The sequence below is a fragment of the Aaosphaeria arxii genome (assembly GCF_010015735.1).
Source record: "Aaosphaeria arxii CBS 175.79 unplaced genomic scaffold BU24scaffold_12, whole genome shotgun sequence".
Lineage (NCBI taxonomy): Eukaryota > Fungi > Ascomycota > Dothideomycetes > Pleosporales > Aaosphaeria > Aaosphaeria arxii.
Genome location: NW_022983485.1, coordinates 609614 through 627834, shown reverse-complemented (window position 1 = coordinate 627834; position 18221 = coordinate 609614). Strand labels below are relative to the sequence as shown.

At 49.0% G+C, this 18221-nt stretch overlaps 4 protein-coding genes across 4 annotated transcripts; 2 read left to right on the top strand and 2 right to left on the bottom strand.

Annotated features, from left to right (window-relative positions):
- Positions 1-213: 213 nt before the first annotated feature.
- Positions 214-8290, top strand: BU24DRAFT_414452 (uncharacterized protein; the record flags this gene model as incomplete). Its single annotated transcript, XM_033526218.1, has 4 exons — positions 214-217; positions 481-1124; positions 1186-1416; positions 1466-8290. 4 exons carry the CDS (start codon positions 214-216, stop codon positions 8288-8290), a joined length of 7704 nt encoding a protein of 2567 aa, XP_033378349.1.
- Positions 8291-11794: 3504 nt separating this feature from the next.
- Positions 11795-13068, bottom strand: BU24DRAFT_357678 (plasma membrane iron permease-like protein; the record flags this gene model as incomplete). The annotated part of the gene is made up of 6 exons (XM_033523965.1): positions 11795-12046; positions 12097-12183; positions 12231-12342; positions 12397-12498; positions 12547-12890; positions 12940-13068. Coding segments are annotated over 6 exons (1026 nt in total), but the record flags the coding sequence as incomplete, so codon positions are not given.
- A 234-nt stretch (positions 13069-13302) lies between these two features.
- On the top strand, positions 13303-16182 carry BU24DRAFT_473199 (multicopper oxidase; the record flags this gene model as incomplete). Its single annotated transcript, XM_033532765.1, has 6 exons — positions 13303-13322; positions 13687-14014; positions 14070-14564; positions 14673-14893; positions 14998-15171; positions 15248-16182. The coding sequence occupies 6 exons, from the start codon at positions 13303-13305 to the stop codon at positions 15771-15773; spliced, it is 1764 nt and encodes a 587-aa protein (XP_033378347.1). The 3' UTR covers positions 15774-16182.
- A 526-nt stretch (positions 16183-16708) lies between these two features.
- On the bottom strand, positions 16709-17958 carry BU24DRAFT_473195 (PAP2-domain-containing protein; the record flags this gene model as incomplete). Its single annotated transcript, XM_033532764.1, has 2 exons — positions 16709-17309; positions 17370-17958. 2 exons carry the CDS (start codon positions 17956-17958, stop codon positions 16771-16773), a joined length of 1128 nt encoding a protein of 375 aa, XP_033378346.1. The 3' UTR covers positions 16709-16770.
- Positions 17959-18221: the final 263 nt, after the last annotated feature.

The window sequence follows — 18221 nt, the reverse complement described above, 5'->3', positions numbered from 1 at the left end:
TGCCAGGAACCGACCTGGAAGCCGCAAGGGTCGATTGTTGAAAACTAAAAGACGACCGACCTAGACATCATTACATATTCGCACCTCCGCTCCCTCCGAGAAATCTAACCCCCCCTCCGCATCACCATCATGACGACCGGTTGAACATATCATACCTCTTGCTGTTCCTTGTCAACTCTGCTGCGCGCATATGACAAGTGAGATGCCGGCAACATGTGTGAGTAACCCCTTCTTCTTCTCCAACACGCCCCCATATCCGCATCCCAGTCCAAAAAGCCCCCTCCCTCAGAAACAGCTTCATATGTCGAATCTCCAAAACCGCCGCCATCCCTAGGCACGGCTCGAAGGAGTGCACTGTTTGTCAACAACCATCTGTGCATATCCGCCCCTCTCCCGTGTTCGCCGCCGAGCTTGTCTGGACGTTGAAACTTTCCCACTCCGTATTTGTATTGAGCTGACCCCTGTGACTCGCTGCAGCAGCGTCCTCCCCACTGGCGCAGCCCGCCCAGCAGGCTCGAAATACGTCGCACCATACTGACGCTTCCTTTGGTCCATCGGCTCCCTCCCGAGAATCTTCTGTCACACGAGGGCGGGCGCTGACCACCTCCGGCCGTACAATATCGCCGCGTTCGCAAACGCCTGTCGTCTTGATACCCGGTAGCAATTCGAGCCCTGACCGGGGCCTCGAACGGAAACCCTCCCTTCCCTACAATCACCACCGTAATACCTCCATCGTACATGGCATTCAACACTCCCGCAACACCAGCTTCGTCAATTCTCCTGCCACCAGCCCGCTGAGTCCGCAGATCATTGCCGCCAGCGGCGCTGGCTCTCTCGATGGACCAGTAATGGCGGAGGAGAACATCACCGAGGCCTCCATGGCCAACGGCTTACAGAACGTGTCGGCACCGCCCAATGGCCACTCAGGAGGAGGCGTGGCATCTCCTGTAAGTGCCCACGATGGCACCGGGAATCAGACTTCAACCGTACGCAAGCCAGAGCGGGGCCTCAGTCGTTCGTCGCGGAAGGGACATCACCACCACCGGTCGCAATCTCGGCACCACCAGCATCCCCACGAGACAAAGACAGTGAGCGAATATGCCCTGCATCATCTTTTCAACTCGGTAAGTCGATCCGGATAAGTTTCCTCCATCGGTTGAGGTGCTAACACAGTGTTTGCCGTAGTTCATGGACCAGACTTCAAAGATGATAGAACAGTGCATGACGGATCGTGGACAACCAGAGGTGAATGTTGAAAAGGTTTGCGGTCCAGGCGTGGATCCGAGTTTCGATCAACTCATTTCCGCCCTGGGCCATATTGCTCGCCACAAACCAAAACCTCTCATCGATACGATAATGCACTGGCGGAAGGCAAAAAGCGACGAAGCAAACTCCCAGAGGCTGAAGCTCGCCAGCGTGAGTACACATATTCTACGACAGTGATTGTTACTAATTCTCAAGGCAGGCAAGACAAGGTGCTTCCCTTCCCCCAACGGTTCTTCCTCGCCGCAATACCGAACCTGTTCAAAGTGTAGGAGACCATGCGAGCTCGGGATCAATCTCTTCAAGCCCCGAAAATATCCTTGTCCTACAACAAGTGCTTGCCCAAGCAGAGCAACGTTCAACTGTCTCAACATATATACTTTGCCGTGTTCTTATCGAAATCATAACCCAAACGGACTTGCAGTCTTTGACGGTGGAAATGGCAGACCGTCTTCTTGGGCTTTTCTACGGACAGCTCATCAGCGTCGAACCTGAACTAGTTGAGGAATCACCACTGTGCCATGCCAACTGGGTTATTTATGGCCAGCTCTTGGGTGCTTTGAGCGAGCTCGTCTTCGACAATGTTCGCGACAAGTACATCGGGGAACTTAAAACCATCGATAGCCAATTTGCCGTAAAAACCCAATTCAGCCGAGAGCTAGAGACGAAGGGGGCCCTTCTTGTTCGCTCCATGCGGTACATGAAAGTCAGGTCCCATCCAGAGGATGCCTGGGACCGCACTTGCGATTACATGCTTTCACTAGCCAGACTGTTTTCGACCGTACACGGCCAGACTATCAAGTACGCATATTGCCAGGTTCTCCGGGAGCTGCTTATACGCATTGCCGCGAACACACCAGCGGAGAACCTCAGCTGTCAAAAATGGAGAGCAGTGATTGAGACTATGAAACCAAGAGTGTCCCTTCTGCTTGGCAAACCAAAACACTGGCAAGAGGCGTTTCCGCTGATGTGCGCCCTGCTCAGTGCCTCACCTCCCGAGAACATCACCACTCAGTGGTCGGCTCTTGCTTTGTCTACACAGCCCAGGCTTAAAGAGCGTGCCACGAGGGCTCTTGCTCTTCGGGGATTGTGCCAGCTAGTGTGGTCATACCTCTATCGAACGAACACTGATTCGCCCAACATCGCTGCACGCAAACTCGAGGAAATAATCCGGATGGTGTTCCAGCCAGGGAAGAGGTCATACCTGTCTACAGAGCCCACAATCGCAGAGCCACTGATTCAACTTACGCGTATCATTGGGTACAAGTTCCAAGATCTTTGTTTCAAGACGCTGATTTTTCCTCTACTGAACGCTGATGTCTTCTTGTCTGGGCACAACCTGCGTGCCGAGAACCTCGAACCTGACCGCATGGTTATAGGCATACGGTCTTTCCTTGCAATCGTGTCGGATTTGGAGAACACCGCACAGCCACCATTTCCTGTCTCCTTCGACTCGGATCCATCTTTAGACTCCACCGGTCTTCCCGCGCTGCCTTCCCATTCAAAGCCAATGCAACACTTGCAACTTAAATCTTCTCTGCTCAAGGATGAGCGACTCTCCAGACCTGTCAACTTCACCGGCTTTGCTGAGGTTGCCAAGGAGTACTACGTGCGTTTCTGCAAGATTCTGGGAGAGATTACTATCATTTGCGACAATGCCTTTGGCGGACAGGCCGTTCTCGACGAGAAGTTTTCACTCGCAACTCCAAAAACTCCAATGTCCGATGCCTTTAATTTCGCCCGACGCGACGATCATCAGGTATCCGCCGACCCTCGCCAGAGCTTTTATGATCTCTTGCATGTTGCGGTACAGGCATTGCCGCGATGCTTGTCTCCTCATATCCCATTCAACTCGCTTATCAATCTTTTGTGTACGGGGACTGCCCACGTGCAAAAAAACATCGCCCTGTCATCAGCACAGTCCTTAAAATCCATTGCAAGGCAATCGCATGCACAGCAAGTGACCATAGGCTTTGCCAGATTCATATTCAATTTTGATGACCGCTATGCTACCATGTCTGACGGTGGAATGCTGGGACCGGGTCACATAGAGAGTACACTAAAACTTTACGTGGAACTGCTCCAAGTTTGGATTGAGGAAATAAAACAGAAGACAAGAAAAGCGGCGCTCGACACTCCTGATGATGGTACCTCGGGCCATAGGGGAGTGCATCTCGATCTCTCCTCTGTCTGGGCCCATGTGGACGAGGTCGAGTCGCATGGCCTGTTCTTCCTGTGTTCCCCATCTCGTCGCGTCCGGTCCTACGCTGTTACGGTCCTTCGCCTTGTCACCGAATTTGATATCGCCCTTGGAGGCAGTAGCTCGAGAGTGATTCGGGTCATGGAAGACAGTCCACAGAAGGTTTTGGATATCAGCCTCGAAAAACTGTCGCTCGCCGAACGGAGTCGTTTACAGCGAGGAATGAGGAAGAGCAATGTTCAAAGTACTCTAGTCGAATTGTGCAGCAGCGACGTCCCTTACGACTCCACCCTTTGGTTCAAGATTTTCCCAAATCTTATACGACTCAGTTTCGAAGGCTGCCCGTTCGCCGTCACCCTTACTCGCGATATAGTCTGCGCACGCCTTGCTCAGATGCATAAAACTCTGGTAACGTTAATTGAAGGACACCGCACTGGTCCATATTCCGCATTCGATTCCAATGGTGGAAGATACAGCAGTCGTCTCGCAACTACGTCCCCCGAGATGATAGTCGAGCAATGGAAGCTCTATCTCATCTTTGCTTTCACTACCCTCACCAACCTAGGGCAAAGCAACCAAGTCGCACTCCATAGCCCGGTGGCGCATTCCCGGAAAAGCTCCAAGTCCTCGCAGAAGAGCTCCAATAAGGTATACACCGCTTCAGAATTGTTTGCCAAGGTGCTCCCATTCCTGTCAACCGATAACTTAGCAGTACGAGACGCTGCTGTTGTGGGGCTAGGATCGATCAACATGAATCTGTACCGGACGCTCTTGGAATCTCTTCAAGGTCACGCAGCAGCGTGTGCAGAGGAAGCAAAGTCACGTCTAGGCATGCACACAAGAACCATCAGTAGTCCGCGTCGAAATCGTCGTACCGATCATCTCCGCACCGAGATCACTCATGTGTACAAGCTCACCTCCCATTTTCTCAAGGAACCGGAAGCCTACAATGACGAGTGGATCCTTAATAATCTCATGAACTACACAAAAGACTTGCGCATATTCCTCAGCGACACAGACGTCCAGAATGAATGGAACTTCCAAAAGCTGCGGACCCACTATTGTGGCCTCGTAGAGGTATTGTTCGAAGGGATCAACAAAACACAGGATCCGCTTCAGTGGATGCCATTCCAAGCACGAAAAGCTGCCTTCACGTTGATGGAAGACTGGTGCGGTTATTCTGCCAATCAACCCGAAATACGTCAGCGCGAAGAACACATGAGACGCTCCATGCTGGACAGAGAGGCAGAGATGGGAAACAAAGGCATAGCCACAGCTGCCATGGAGATCGAAAAGCGCGATCTCCGGACTGCGGCCCTTAGCGCCATGGCTGCACTATGCGGTGGGCCAGTCAGCATCACCACGGACAGCAAGGTGCATCTCCAATTCGACGTCCGTCGCATGCTGTCTTGGATCGATAGCATCTTTGAGAATGCAAGTGATCGCACTCATGCAATCGGCCGACGCGCACTAAAGAACCTCATTATCCACAACAGGGAACACACCTATCTTCTCGAACGGGCGATAGAGATGTGTTACCTTTCGAAATTCGCCAAATCTCTAGAAAGCTATTTTGAAGTCGTTACCCAAGTCCTCACTGAACGAGAAGACCATGCACTACCTTACTGGAAGGTGCTCAGCGCGGGGCTATACACATTGGGACACGAAAACAACGAGTTGCGGATGAAGTCTGCGCGCTTGCTGAGAGTGCTAGAAGCCCGGGAACAGAAAAATTCGAAACTACAAGATCTCGACATCAGTATTTCGGATAAGACAATAGCAGTCTACAAAGCCGCACAGTTCGAGATGTCCTGCAGGCTTGCAAAAGAACATTCTGAGCTAGCTTTCCTGGTGTTCTCCCAATTCTCGTACTACTTCAAGGAATTGCAGCCAGATCACCAGCGCAACATGGTCGCAGCAATGCTTCCCTGGGTTCAATCCATTGAGCTACAAGTATTTCCTGAAGGAGGGCCCACTGCCAACTCGTACATGCTGCTCGTCAATCTCTTTGAGATCACTGTGCGGTGTAGTAACGCATTACATAACGAGATTCAAGCATTGTGGCAAGCCCTCGCCAACGGACCCTATGGCGGGAATGTGCAGACGATACTCGACTTCATAATAAAGCTCTGCTTGGACAAGCGGGAACAAAACTTTGTTGATTATTCCAAACAGATTGTCGTCCATTTGTCGGGCACGATATCAGGACAAAAGGTCATCGAGTTCCTGCTGCTCCAGATCAATCCACGCAACATGGTGGCCGAGAAGCGCGAACCTGTTCCACCGCCCGCCGACGCTGGCAACGTGCCTTATCTCGCAGACCTGAATGCGCTCCTCCCCACCAGCAATAAACAATCTGGCTTCGCCTTGGGACAGATATGTCTCATCCTACTGGTTGATCTCGTCATTCCTCCATTACAGCTTTCTGCCGAACACGTGCCACTTTTGCTCCAGGTCGTTTTGGTATTGTGGGACCATTACACAGGGGTTGTTCAAGATCAAGCTCGAGAGATGGTAATCCACCTCATTCATGGGCTAGTCATATCTTCGCTTGAGGAAGATTCGGATGAGAAACGGTCCGTTGAGGACTTCATCGAGAGTGTGAGGCGGCACGATCCCAAGGTCGTTTGGAATTACGACGACAAGAACGGCAAAGACTCAGAGGATTCGGGCGCAAAGGTCCCCGAGGCCATGGCCTATGTCGCAACGGAAGTCCTCAGGATTATGGAATATGCTTGTCCAGGTCTGAGGGAGAAATGGGGGAAGATCACGCTGAAATGGGCGACCTCCTGTCCAGTGCGACATCTCGCTTGTCGATCGTTCCAATTGTTCCGTTGCATACTGAGTACACTTGACCAGCCGATGCTCTCCGACATGTTGGCGAGACTTTCCAATACAATTTCGGATGACGAAAGTGATATTCAATTCTTCTCGATGGAGATTTTGACAACTCTCAGAGTCATTATCGAGGCACTGACACCAGATGACCTCATTCAATACCCTCAGCTCTTCTGGACAACATGCGCATGCTTAGACACCATACATGAAGGAGAGTTTATGGAGAGCATGCGCATGTTAGACAAATTCATGGATAAGATCGATCTAGGAAACCCCGCCCTACTTGAGATTCTGGAAATCAATTGTCCTCCAAAATGGGAGGGACAATTTGAAGGTCTTGCCCCTCTCATATACAAAGGTTTACGATCAAGTGTCTGTCTAGATCGAAGTCTGCGCCTTCTCGAGAGACTGGTAATCCTTCCCCCCAGCCGCATCGTTGGCGACGATACCCGCCTTGTCTATACTGTTCTCGCCAATATGCCCAGGTTCTTGCGCTCGTTTGACGAGGCCACCAAGGACCCTTTCGTGACTGCCCATGCCGAAGTTTTGTCACAGGTAGCCGAGTCATACGACTGCGTCGATCTATCACAGGCATTGACTGCATTCGCAAACAAGAGATACAGAGCGGAGAAGGATTTTGTGGCACAGGTCATCTCTGCGATCCGGTCGTCCTTCTTCCCCGAGCTGGAATTCACGAGCCTGGTATTCTTGCTTAGTTTACTCAGCAACAAGTTGGACTGGATGAAGATCAACACCATGGAAGTCCTCTGTGTTATCATTCCGGAGATAGACATGCGGAAACCAGAGATTGCTACAAAGGGGGCAGATCTAATATCGCCCCTTCTCCGACTTCTACAAACCGATTTCTGTCCCCAGGCTTTGGCCGTCCTGGATTGCGTCATGAATTTCACTAGCGCTCCCACCCCTCTCGAGCGTCAACATCTGCGCATGAGCATGGCTGGCTCTCACAGTAGCCGTGCTTTCAAGAAACAATACGAGAAGACGCAGTCATTATACGGCATCCCGGAAGCGAGCGGCTGGTCGATACCAATTCCTGCGCATCATTCGCAATCAACACGATCCAACGTCCACGCCGTATTCTATACGTGCGCAAACGCAGAGAACATAGATGTAGACACCGCTGCCACTCCGAAGATCGAGTTCCGACAGGACGAATTCCCGTTCAGCCCCATGTCGGATTACCGCACGGCTACGATGACGTCCGAGGATACCCGTGGTGACAGCCACATTGGAGAGCTGGTGATGAAATTGGACAGTCTCGATGATTTCTTCGAAGACGATGACGATACTGAAACGCTTACGGATCTGCCCGACAGCTCGGTCTTTGGCAACAGCCGCTATGGTAACGGTTCATTCTCCACGCTGCCAGGAAATCTCAACACGCGGGAGAATCTCTATGACCAGCAGACAGCCCCGATCCTGCACAAATCCTTGACTCGAAATGCTAGCGTCACTTCGTTCCAGGGCGGGTTCACCGATCATAAGCTCTCCTCATCTAGGGACCCTGGAGTCATGACCCCAGGAGCCTTCACCTCTTTCACCTCCGCGCCTTCGGTTCTTGCGAACGCCAAACCCCCTCTCACAGCACCTGCTCGCCCTGGCCTCCATTCCCGTTCCATCACCTCACCCTCTGCTTCCAATCAACCTCAACGGCTCTCGCCAGGTCTATCATCAACCTTGGACGAAATGGGTGAGCCCTTTTCCGATGACGAGATAACCACGGGACGCAGCAACAGCGCAGGCACCGCCACAGACAAGACTTTCAGTCTGGAAAACGTGATGAAGCCCATCAGAGAAGACACCCGCAGCCGCTTCCGAAGCGGCATGCGCAGGCTAACAGGCGGAGGAGGCGACCCGAAGGAGAGGGAAAAGAGCCGCGAGGCCATCAAACAAGCGCTGCAGAAATCTCCGCAAGTGCCAAAGGTGCCAGACATCTACCTGGTGAACCCCAAAAGTGCAGACCCGTGATCTTCTACTGATGATCAGTTGTTGGTTCGTTAACGATTGTATTGTACAAACGATGATGGCATGTATGGTCTCCTTGCAATGTAGTTTTCCGTCCCGGAATGAGTGGATTCAACGTCGGATGGCATGCATCACTTCACCTTCACAATATGGGCAGCGACTGGGATTTCATCCCCCTCTCGTGAGGCCCCCGATTTATACTAGATGTTGTTGGGATCTCCTGGGTGCTTTCTTTTCTTTCCATTCTCTTTCTAAATCTCATGTTATTATGTTTGACTTTCATCTTTCGACTTTTATGGGGGTTGCAGGGGTTTTGGGTGTATGTAAACGGAGTGGTGTGTGGGAGTTGGAACCTTAGCCAGATACCATGACGCTCCTTCGCTTTTTGCGCGTGATACCAAATAGTTATGAGGAAGATTGTAATGCTGTTTTATTTCTGGAAAAGACTATCATGAGAGACTCTTTGTAAATGTGTTTGATGAATGACTGTTGGGACTGGACTGTGTGTCTGTGTGTGATGGGTTTTATGCATACGATTGTGAAGATAGATTGGAGTGGAGGGATGTGTATGATGTGTAGGAGGTGATCGAAGTCGTGGACAATTGTTCACGGCATGGCAATTTCATATATGAAGAGTAGATCAAGGGGACTTTCATCTAGGTATCTGACCCTTACCTCCGAGAATATCGACTGAATATCAAATCTTATAACTACAACCCTTATCAAGATCACAAGTGTCCTTTACAACCACGCACACGACTACTTTCTTCATCATCACCAGTTCTCATTTTAATAGATCTTCATGCCAGTCTTATGATTGTATAAAGGAACCTCGCGTGTATAAGACTTTCTCAATTGACATGAACATTTTGAGGCATTTCTAAAGTAAACCAAGTCACCATTTGAACGGACTGAGTTTCGAACCACCGTCATTGCGTCGGGCTCACTTCTAGATCGTCATCCGCATGAATCTCACAGTGTGTCATATCTGTGATCTTGTGCTTGGAAATAACAAGTTGATGCAAATACAGGATTCTCCACAGCTATGGTGTTCGACGCACTTTATAAAGAAGCGCTCGAAAGTAGCTCGAACGAATCAAGTTTGGAAGCGATTTTGTCACAATGATTGAAGGCTGGTTTCGTTCGGTTATCAAGCATCTCTATGCAAGCAAGCCTCTTGCCGTAGATAATTCACAAAATCCAATATCGGCAAGCATAGAGGCCAGCGGGAAGAAGTCAAAAGTAATGACACCTTTCTTTGTTGTGAATGAAGAAGACAGCATTATCGACTTCTGCGCGGATGAAGCTCCTGCGAGAAATGGGTGGTTCTGTTTGGCTGTGCGAGTGATGATGTCCTCTCCTTCTACATAATTCACGGTCTTCTGAGTGAACAGGCCACAGAGCATGGAATCATCGTGAGAAAACATCTATCTACAGCTCAAGTCGGGGTGTTTTGTACGGAGAGGGGGCTTTCATGTGGATTCATGATGTAAATGCTCATGAAAGGTATTCAGAGCAGCATTGGTTTGCGGACCCATTGTAACGCTCGGTCAAAGTCACTCTGGACGTCAGAATTGGTGAGAATTGTCGGCTACTTTTGTAGCAAAAGGCTGCGGCTTTTCTCAAGGCAGATGCTACCATTGCCTTTGATCATTAAATCAATGGTCGTCCGCTGGATGAGTCGATTTCCATGTTTTCGATGGTAATAGGGCTCGTCTTCAAGGGAGGATTGTTCTCTCATGAACCGATTCTATTTATTGCAATAGAAAATCTTTACTCTTATTTCAAAGACGGTATTTACCCAATAGATAATATTGAAATGGCTATCAAGAATGTTTTTTTCGAAAGACAAGAGTATCTTGGGTTTTCCGCACTCATGTTTAACAGGAACTGAACTTGACCTACCTTTCACTACCGTGAGCAGACACCCATCATACCAGATGGTCTCAAACTATAATGGCATTGGAAATAGAGACAAGGTGATTAGTCCATCCATGGTGTTTCTATCGAAACAATAGATAGAAAAAATCATAATAAGACCAAAATTAAACATGGTAAAATGTCTCATACGCGACATGAAAGTACCCGCTCCGTAGATTGTCGACTTGATCATCTTGACTACCCTGATAATGCATAAACTGCGTGCACAGCGCCCGGGTAGGTCTTGTGCATTTGAGCGCCTTCACAAAATTGAAAGTGACAGATTACTCACACAGAAGCATGCCGATGGTGTTGGAACATGTCAGGATTAGAGTTTGTTGGAAAGTGACCCCGAGTTGGGGTTAGATCCGAACCAGTATCTCTCCACACCTCCACGAGCTTGAACTTTTCATATCCTTAGGCACTGGGGGTCCACATCCTGACTGACTCTGCAGAAGGCCGTAGAGCGTTTGGATTTATCTGATGTTGCGCCGGATCTAAAACCCTTTTTGGGAAGAATCGCGCGAAGAGGCCGGTCGGCGAGCTTGCAGCAGGATCAGCCAATTCGCCCAAATGTCACAGCGATATCGCCTGAGTTTTAAATTCCGCGGCAGTGAACCTCGAATAAACGGTACCAAAAGTATACTAGATGTGTTGTTCATAGTTCAAGCGGATACTGCCTTAATGCCCGACATCAATTCAATCGCACGATACTTGATAGCAAGCAACTCTCTTTCATGTCGAGCTAGACCCGCAACCTCGCATATTAGCGATAGTTGCATTAGTGTTTGCAGGGAAGATTATTTTTTTCTATTTGCAAGGGTGATCCAGCATGCCGATGCTTGATGAAGAAGCTTATTACTAGCGCTGGTGCTTGTCATAGTGAATGGAGACTTGGTGGCGCTCGTTTCCATGTTGGGTACGGATGGCAACTCTGAGGTCCACCTCACCACAAAACATCTGATAAACTCAGAACCCTTGTTCATGCATTAGATTCATACTACTAGCTCCCTAGCATGCAGGTGATAATTTTCGGAATTCAGAAAACGGCACAACGCCTATGCGTCGGCTTTAGTGCTAGGAAGAGCACATGTTTCGAGGAAGTAGACTTGAGGAAGGGCCTAATGGGCCGCGCAATGTGAGGAGGTTGGAAGCATGAGTACCTATGACCCCGAGAAGGAATGAGGTGCTTTTGTCGGGTTCACAGAAGGCTCCGATCAAGGACATTTCCATGAGCACTTTTACTCACCAAAGTTGATTCATAATACAGAATAGAAGCTGGACAACTTTTTGAAGGCTAATCCAGCAATGAGAGAAAGCGCCAAAGGAAAACATTATCACTTGCTGAAAGTTGTATTTCCTCGTCAGATACGAGTATATACATTGAATGAATGTAGTATTTATCATTAACACTGAGAAGTGCTAGCAAGTTTGCAAGAGCCAACTATGAAACTACATGTGTTTCTGTATGCATAAATGTGTATCACTTTTTGATCAACGTTCTGATCTGGATCCGACAATTGTCTCCAAGCTTGTGACGAGCTGAGCTGAATGCAACATTCAAACCGCAGCTCGATCTCCCCATCCTTATGGCTTCGTGACTGGCGTTTCGTGTACGACAACAGGCTCGCTAGCAGCATCCTCATTTTGCTGAGGAGCCTTTTGCAGTGGCCAGTGGCCCTTCCTTTCCTTGAATCCTTGACAGAAAAAGTAGATGATTACAACCAGCCAGTATAGGTTGTAGGAAATGACAGACCCATAGGTCGCAGAATTCTCCCAACCAAACAGGGAGTTGAAGACTCCCCATCCGCCTTCTCCGTAGCTTGCTGGGCTGCAGCACTATAATTTTTTTAGCTCAGAGTAAACATCGAGTCAAGGAGAACCCTCACATTTACATGCCAAACGCTCTTGCGGATATCGTATGACCCTGGGCCATTTCCAGCCTCGACAGCGCCTTCACCGGCAACTTTGACCCACTGGGATCGTTAGGACCAAGGTAATATTATGGTATCGATAGACAAACCTGATGGGTTTCAAAGTCCCAAACACCCTTCGAGAAAAGACCAGCAGCTACAAGGTAGAGAAAGCATGTAGAAGCGACAAGGAATATCTGGAGAGAGGTTCTATTTCCGCCCCTGGTGATGTGAGTTGTATGCAAAGCTTGAATTTGTTTCCTACAGCCAACTTACTTGTAAATCAGGACTCCGACGAGAATACCAGCTCCGAGCCCACAGAACACTGCCAAGGGAAACGATGTTGCTGGCATACCAACTCCAACGCCAGCAATGAAACTATGATCCGTCAGTGTCTTTCCACTATAGAATTGTGGTTTTGCTTACAGGACGGCTTCGATGCCCTCTCTAAGAACCGTGACGAACGGAAGTAAAAACATCGCATTCTTTTCCGACCACTTCTTAAATCGACTAGATACCGGAAGCTTTGACGTATCGTCTTGTTCGAAAATCTTTTTGAGTTTAGCATTCCATCTCTCTTGTAGCTTGTTTATCCGTAGCAGGGCAGCTCCCATGATTGTAATGATAATGGAGGCGACGATGGCAAAGACTCCCTCCCAGAGATATTCTGCGGCATCAAAGGCTCTTTTACCCGCAGTATAGAACGCAGCGATTAAACCCGCGCCAATAATGAGACATATGATCACTCCTAGGCCAACACCAAGCCAGATCTAACGATTGTCAGAATCTAAATTTGTGTGGGCATTGACCTAAATTTACCTGCTTTATCAACTTTCTTTGAATTGCAGCATCATTTTCAAGACTCAGAGTCTGCTTAAGAAATGACAGAAGGACTGAGACAATAATGCTCGTCTCGAGGCTCTCGCGAAAGCAAATGAAGAAGAATGGGGAAGGTCAGCTTTATCATAGAATGTTTCCAAGACGCGAACATTCCTACCTGGAACAGCAAAGACGTTAGGCATTGTTTGAAAAGGTCGTGTTGATGGCCAATGGATTGTTTTGAGATGTGGTGAACAAGTGGAAGAATTTGTGAGAAACGCTCGTTGACGAAAGATCGGCTCAACTCGCTCATGATATGTTCCTTCCCTGGTCCTGACTTAGGAGCTTCCGCAGGTCGGCTCAATGGCGACTAATAATTTCACGTAATTCTACGGCAGAGCTTTCAACACGTGGGTCTAGATCCCATTAAAGTCCATTATTGTCCTCGATCTTCGTGTCACACGGCATGGTCTGGCGAATGGTTGCTCTCAATGAAGCTGCATGTTTATCTGTGGCTTATCAGATGATCCGATAGTTCTCCGCCTCGTTCGAGCGACACCAGTTGGATGTTGCTGACCCCTCTGGAACAAAACTGGGGGCCCAAGTGTTCGATCTACGGTAATTTGTCTCGTTCGATAAGACTCGGTGACACCTGGGTTTTGATCTACTTGCAACAGGTTGTGAGACCCTACGAACGTTCTGAGGACATACTTTCACTGTCTTGTGCAACATGCTCCCATACTTCAGAACATCATCATTTCTTTTGTACTCTCTCGTGGGGTTCGCGCACGCGAGCACCATCAACCACAACTTCGACGTTGGCTGGGTCTATGCCAACCCTGACGGTCTCCAAAATCGCCCAGTCATCGGCATCAATGGACAGTGGCCTATTCCGACAATAACAGCAGACAAAGGGGATCGCCTTATCATTAATGTGACCAACTCCCTGCACAACGAATCAACCAGTCTACATTTTCACGGCATTTATCAGAATGGATCAACCCATATGGATGGGCCTGTCGCCGTCACCCAGTGCGATATCCCACCAGGAAGCAGCTTTGTGTACAATTTTACAGTGAGTCCAAACTGTTGATACTAGCGACGAAATTCTGAGTAACACATTCCTATAGGTCGATCAGCCAGGTACATATTGGTACCACTCGCATAGTAGAGGCCAATATCCAGACGGACTACGCGGAGCGCTCATAATTCACGATCCTGAATCTCCTCATAAAAATCTCTATGATGCCGAGATTGTTCTCACATTCTCCGACTGGTATCACAGCCTGATGAACCCGCTCCTTAACTCGTTTTTATCCATCAGCAATCCTTCTGGCGCTGAGCCTGTGCCTCAGTCTTCTCTTGTTAATGAAACGAGAGATCTCTCTGTGGCCGTAGAACCAGGAAAAACATATCTTGTGAGGATGGTGAATATGGGGGCGTTCGCAGCCCAGTATGTGTGGTTCGAGGATCACACTATGAGAATCGTTGAGGTAGATGGCATATACACTGAACCAACGGAAGCAAGCATGATCTACATGACAGCTGCGCAAAGGTACAGCGTACTGATTACAACCAAAAATTCGACGGCTGGCAACTTTGCCTTCGTTGGGAGTATGGATCAGGTATGATTGTCTCGATTTCCACCTGCGTTGCCCTTTTAGTGCTTTTTGGAGAGATCATTTGGCATCAATCCAAACAATTCGAGGAACTTACAATAACGGTTCAATTAGGACTTGTTCGATGTCGTACCAGACGGCCTGAATCCGAATGTCACTGGTTGGCTCGTTTATGACAGCACCAAAGAAAAACCCGCAGCCAAAGAGATTTCGGAATTCGCGCCCTTCGACGATTTCACACTCGTACCTCAGGATAGTGAGCCGCTGCTCCAGCATGTTGACAGGTCGATCACATTGGATATGAAGATGGACAATCTGATCGATGGCGCGAACTAGTAAGTTAGCTCGTTCATGTCGACTGTTACTGTCTCATACAATCACCGCATGTGACTGTATGGGGTTGTACGCCTGGAGAATTATGCTAATAGCCTATAATCAGTGCCTTCTTTAATGATAAGACATACGTTGCACCAAAAGTTCCGACTCTGTATACCGCCCTCTCGACTGGAGCCAATGCTTCCAATCCGGAGATCTACGGATCATATACAAATCAATTCGTTCTCTCTGAAAACGAAGTTATCGAAATCATACTTAACAATAACGATCCAGGAAAGTAAGTTCTTCCACATGCCCGACAGCCGTTCTTCAGTCAGAATAACAATGGATCCTGTTCACTTACATCTATGTAGACATCCATTCCATTTACATGGCCACGCCTTCCAAGTTGCCTATCGTTCGGAGGAAGAAGCCGGTCCTTATGATGCCAGTCAGATTACGGATGGCACATTTCCCGCGAGCCCAATGAGGCGTGATACGGTGTTGGTAAATCCCAATGGGAATATCGTCCTACGATTCCGTGCTAACAACCCTGGAATCTGGCTGTTCCACTGCCACATCGAATGGCACGTGGCATCCGGACTTGTTGCCACGATGATTGAGTCGCCGCTGTCACTTCAGAAGCAGCTCGCGGATGGCATACCAGAAAATCACTTGGACGTTTGCAAATCATCGCGTGTTCCCACGGCAGGTAATGCTGCTGGTAATACAGTCGACTTATTCGATCTGGCAGGAGAGAACAAAGCCCCAGGACCATTGCCGGCGGGGTTCACACCCAGAGGCATCGTAGCGTTGGTCTTTAGCTGCGTGGCGGCCTTTGTGGGCGTCGGCGTTGTTGCATGGTATGGAGTAGCACCAATCAAAGCCAAGTCGGTTTAGATGGATCCACCGAGCAGCATGAGACGCAGCCTGTAGATTCAAATCAAGTACGGAGTCAATTGAATTGAGCATTCTACCTCTGCTTCATGTTTGTGTCAAGAACAACAACCTAGATGACTAGGTGAAACCTCTCTTCACTGTATTTTTATCTGGGAGACCTCGCGGGAGATTCTTGACCCGAAATATCATACCACAATACCAAAGGTTAAATGGCAATTCACTTGTAGTCCGTGCCTTATCTAAATAGATTGACTGAACTCGATTCTGTGGAACTCAGGAGGCGTGTTCCAGCTCTGTTGTCTCCGCAAAACCGTAATCGACGGCTTCTCCTAGTAAGTCCTCCGGGCCTCGAACAAGTTGTTGCTTATCAAAAAGTCGGTGTTTTCAATCCTGCTGGCCTGTGTTGATGTGGATCGATGTGTCATTCCAGGGTTGTGAAGCCTACCATATCTTCAGCTAGGCTAAACCAAGCTAGAATGGGCTAAGCATCTTCTTGGCAGGCTTAATTGATCAGCCGGACATGACGGAGATGGCGGAGATGGCGGCGCGGTTTTGTTTTGTCCGCACGCCCCCTTGCTATTCACTTGGTCAAAGCGTGTTGTAGCTGCATGTAGGTATTCGGATTCGTACTCGGTTTGCAAAATTCGGTCTAGATCGTCAACAAATGGTTTTAGGCAGGGCACGGATAAGGAGCCTAACCTTGTTCAAGGACTACCAATCAACTCTAATCCGACGTCACGCTGTAACGAGCATGCTACTGACTACCAGATAAGGCTACGCCTGTAAATGTGTGTTTGTATTTTGTACTATTTACTAGTATACACTTGCAAATCCCTCTCCTACCGACAGTGGGGTTCATCGATCATCCTTCTTCCCATAAATAGTTGTTGATCTTAAGCGACCATACGCGTCGTTTTTGGCCTTACTGAACAGTGCCTCGACCAATTGGAATCATTCTTTCAAGCACATGTGCTCACAGTTGCCATGTACTGTATCATCATACCAAGGCACGATGGCTGTCGTAGCTTCCATCTGCCGTTTCGGTGGCACGAAGATCACGCAGTTCGACTGATGCGGTGTGCCGTCCATCTGCGCCCGCCCGCTCAGCGTCAGCCTGTCTGTGCATATTGGTTTTGGAATGGCTGAGTATGCCATAGCTGCCCATTCCAACTCCTATCCCCCATGCTGCGTTTCGGTGGCGGGGTGCCCAAGCCCAACCAGCTCCGCGACGAACGGGGAGATGATACACTCGGAAAGCGAACCAAGCAACTACAGCACCCTCTAAGGACCCAGATAGGACGTCGAAACCTGCATGCTTGTAATCTGTGAAGCGCGTCGAAGCAATGTAGATGGCGGCCCCAAAGGGAATGAACACTATTACCCACAGATACAGTGGAGGTGCTGCAGATGCCTTTCTCTCATCCGCATATGGGAAGTGGCTCGGTTCTCTACCGGGCGCAGACCTCAAAAATGGGACGTTGGTGGAAAACTTAGCAGCCAAAAAGAGAGTGAGATAGGTCAGACCTGCAAAGGCGACTGAGACGATGTTGTTAGCTATACAATTTTACAGATTTCAAATGATAGAGACAAACAAACCCGTGCAATGCCCACTTGGAAAGCTCCTAAATCCATCAATGAATTCTGATTTCCCGACCCCAGTTCCATCCTTGCTGCGACATATCTGCCAATTCACTAATTGCGAAGTGCCCTCGAGTGCTTCACTGGTGTAACCGCCCACGAGATATTTATCCATGTTTACAATATCCGGATTGCAGCGCGCCAGGAAATCCGGACGATGTTTTCCGAACATGTTCTTCATGGTCTGGGTCAGGAAGAGCGAAAGCGTGAGGGAGAACGCGAGACCCAGCCATGTAGCATGCAATTCCCACAACTTGCGCTTCCAATGCGCCTTAGTCGATGGCTCTATGCCTGGTCGAGGTGGTATGCGCACAAGGGCAGCGCAAACGATGGCGATGATGATGGCAGGAGCAACCACGGCAATGATAAAAAGAAGCGGTATCGAAATCGTATCTTCGCGATAAGGGTAGGAGATAGCATCATTTGTCAATGAAAAGTCGCGTTTGACTGGCTCCAGGATGGTAAATGCGCCGGCAATGCCCAAGAACACAACGATGATGATCCAGTCTGCCACATAGGACAACGCAGCGCGATCGAGCAACGCCATTGTGGTTAAGGTATAATGGCTCCTGAGGACGAGAGAGACGAAGAGATAAGAGCGATGAAGGAAACAAGTGCGCTGAAGGAGACAAAAGCGGACGGGGTATCTTTTACTTGGCTAGCGGATTTACCAAGCCACTGAGGGATACTTGTATATAGGTAGCGATGACGCGTCTCAATGGAGCACCTGTCTGAGCCTCAATAATGGAGCAGATCTACGAAGGTCGACGGTATTCTTGCACAAGCACTTCCTTGAACAGCGCTTCATTG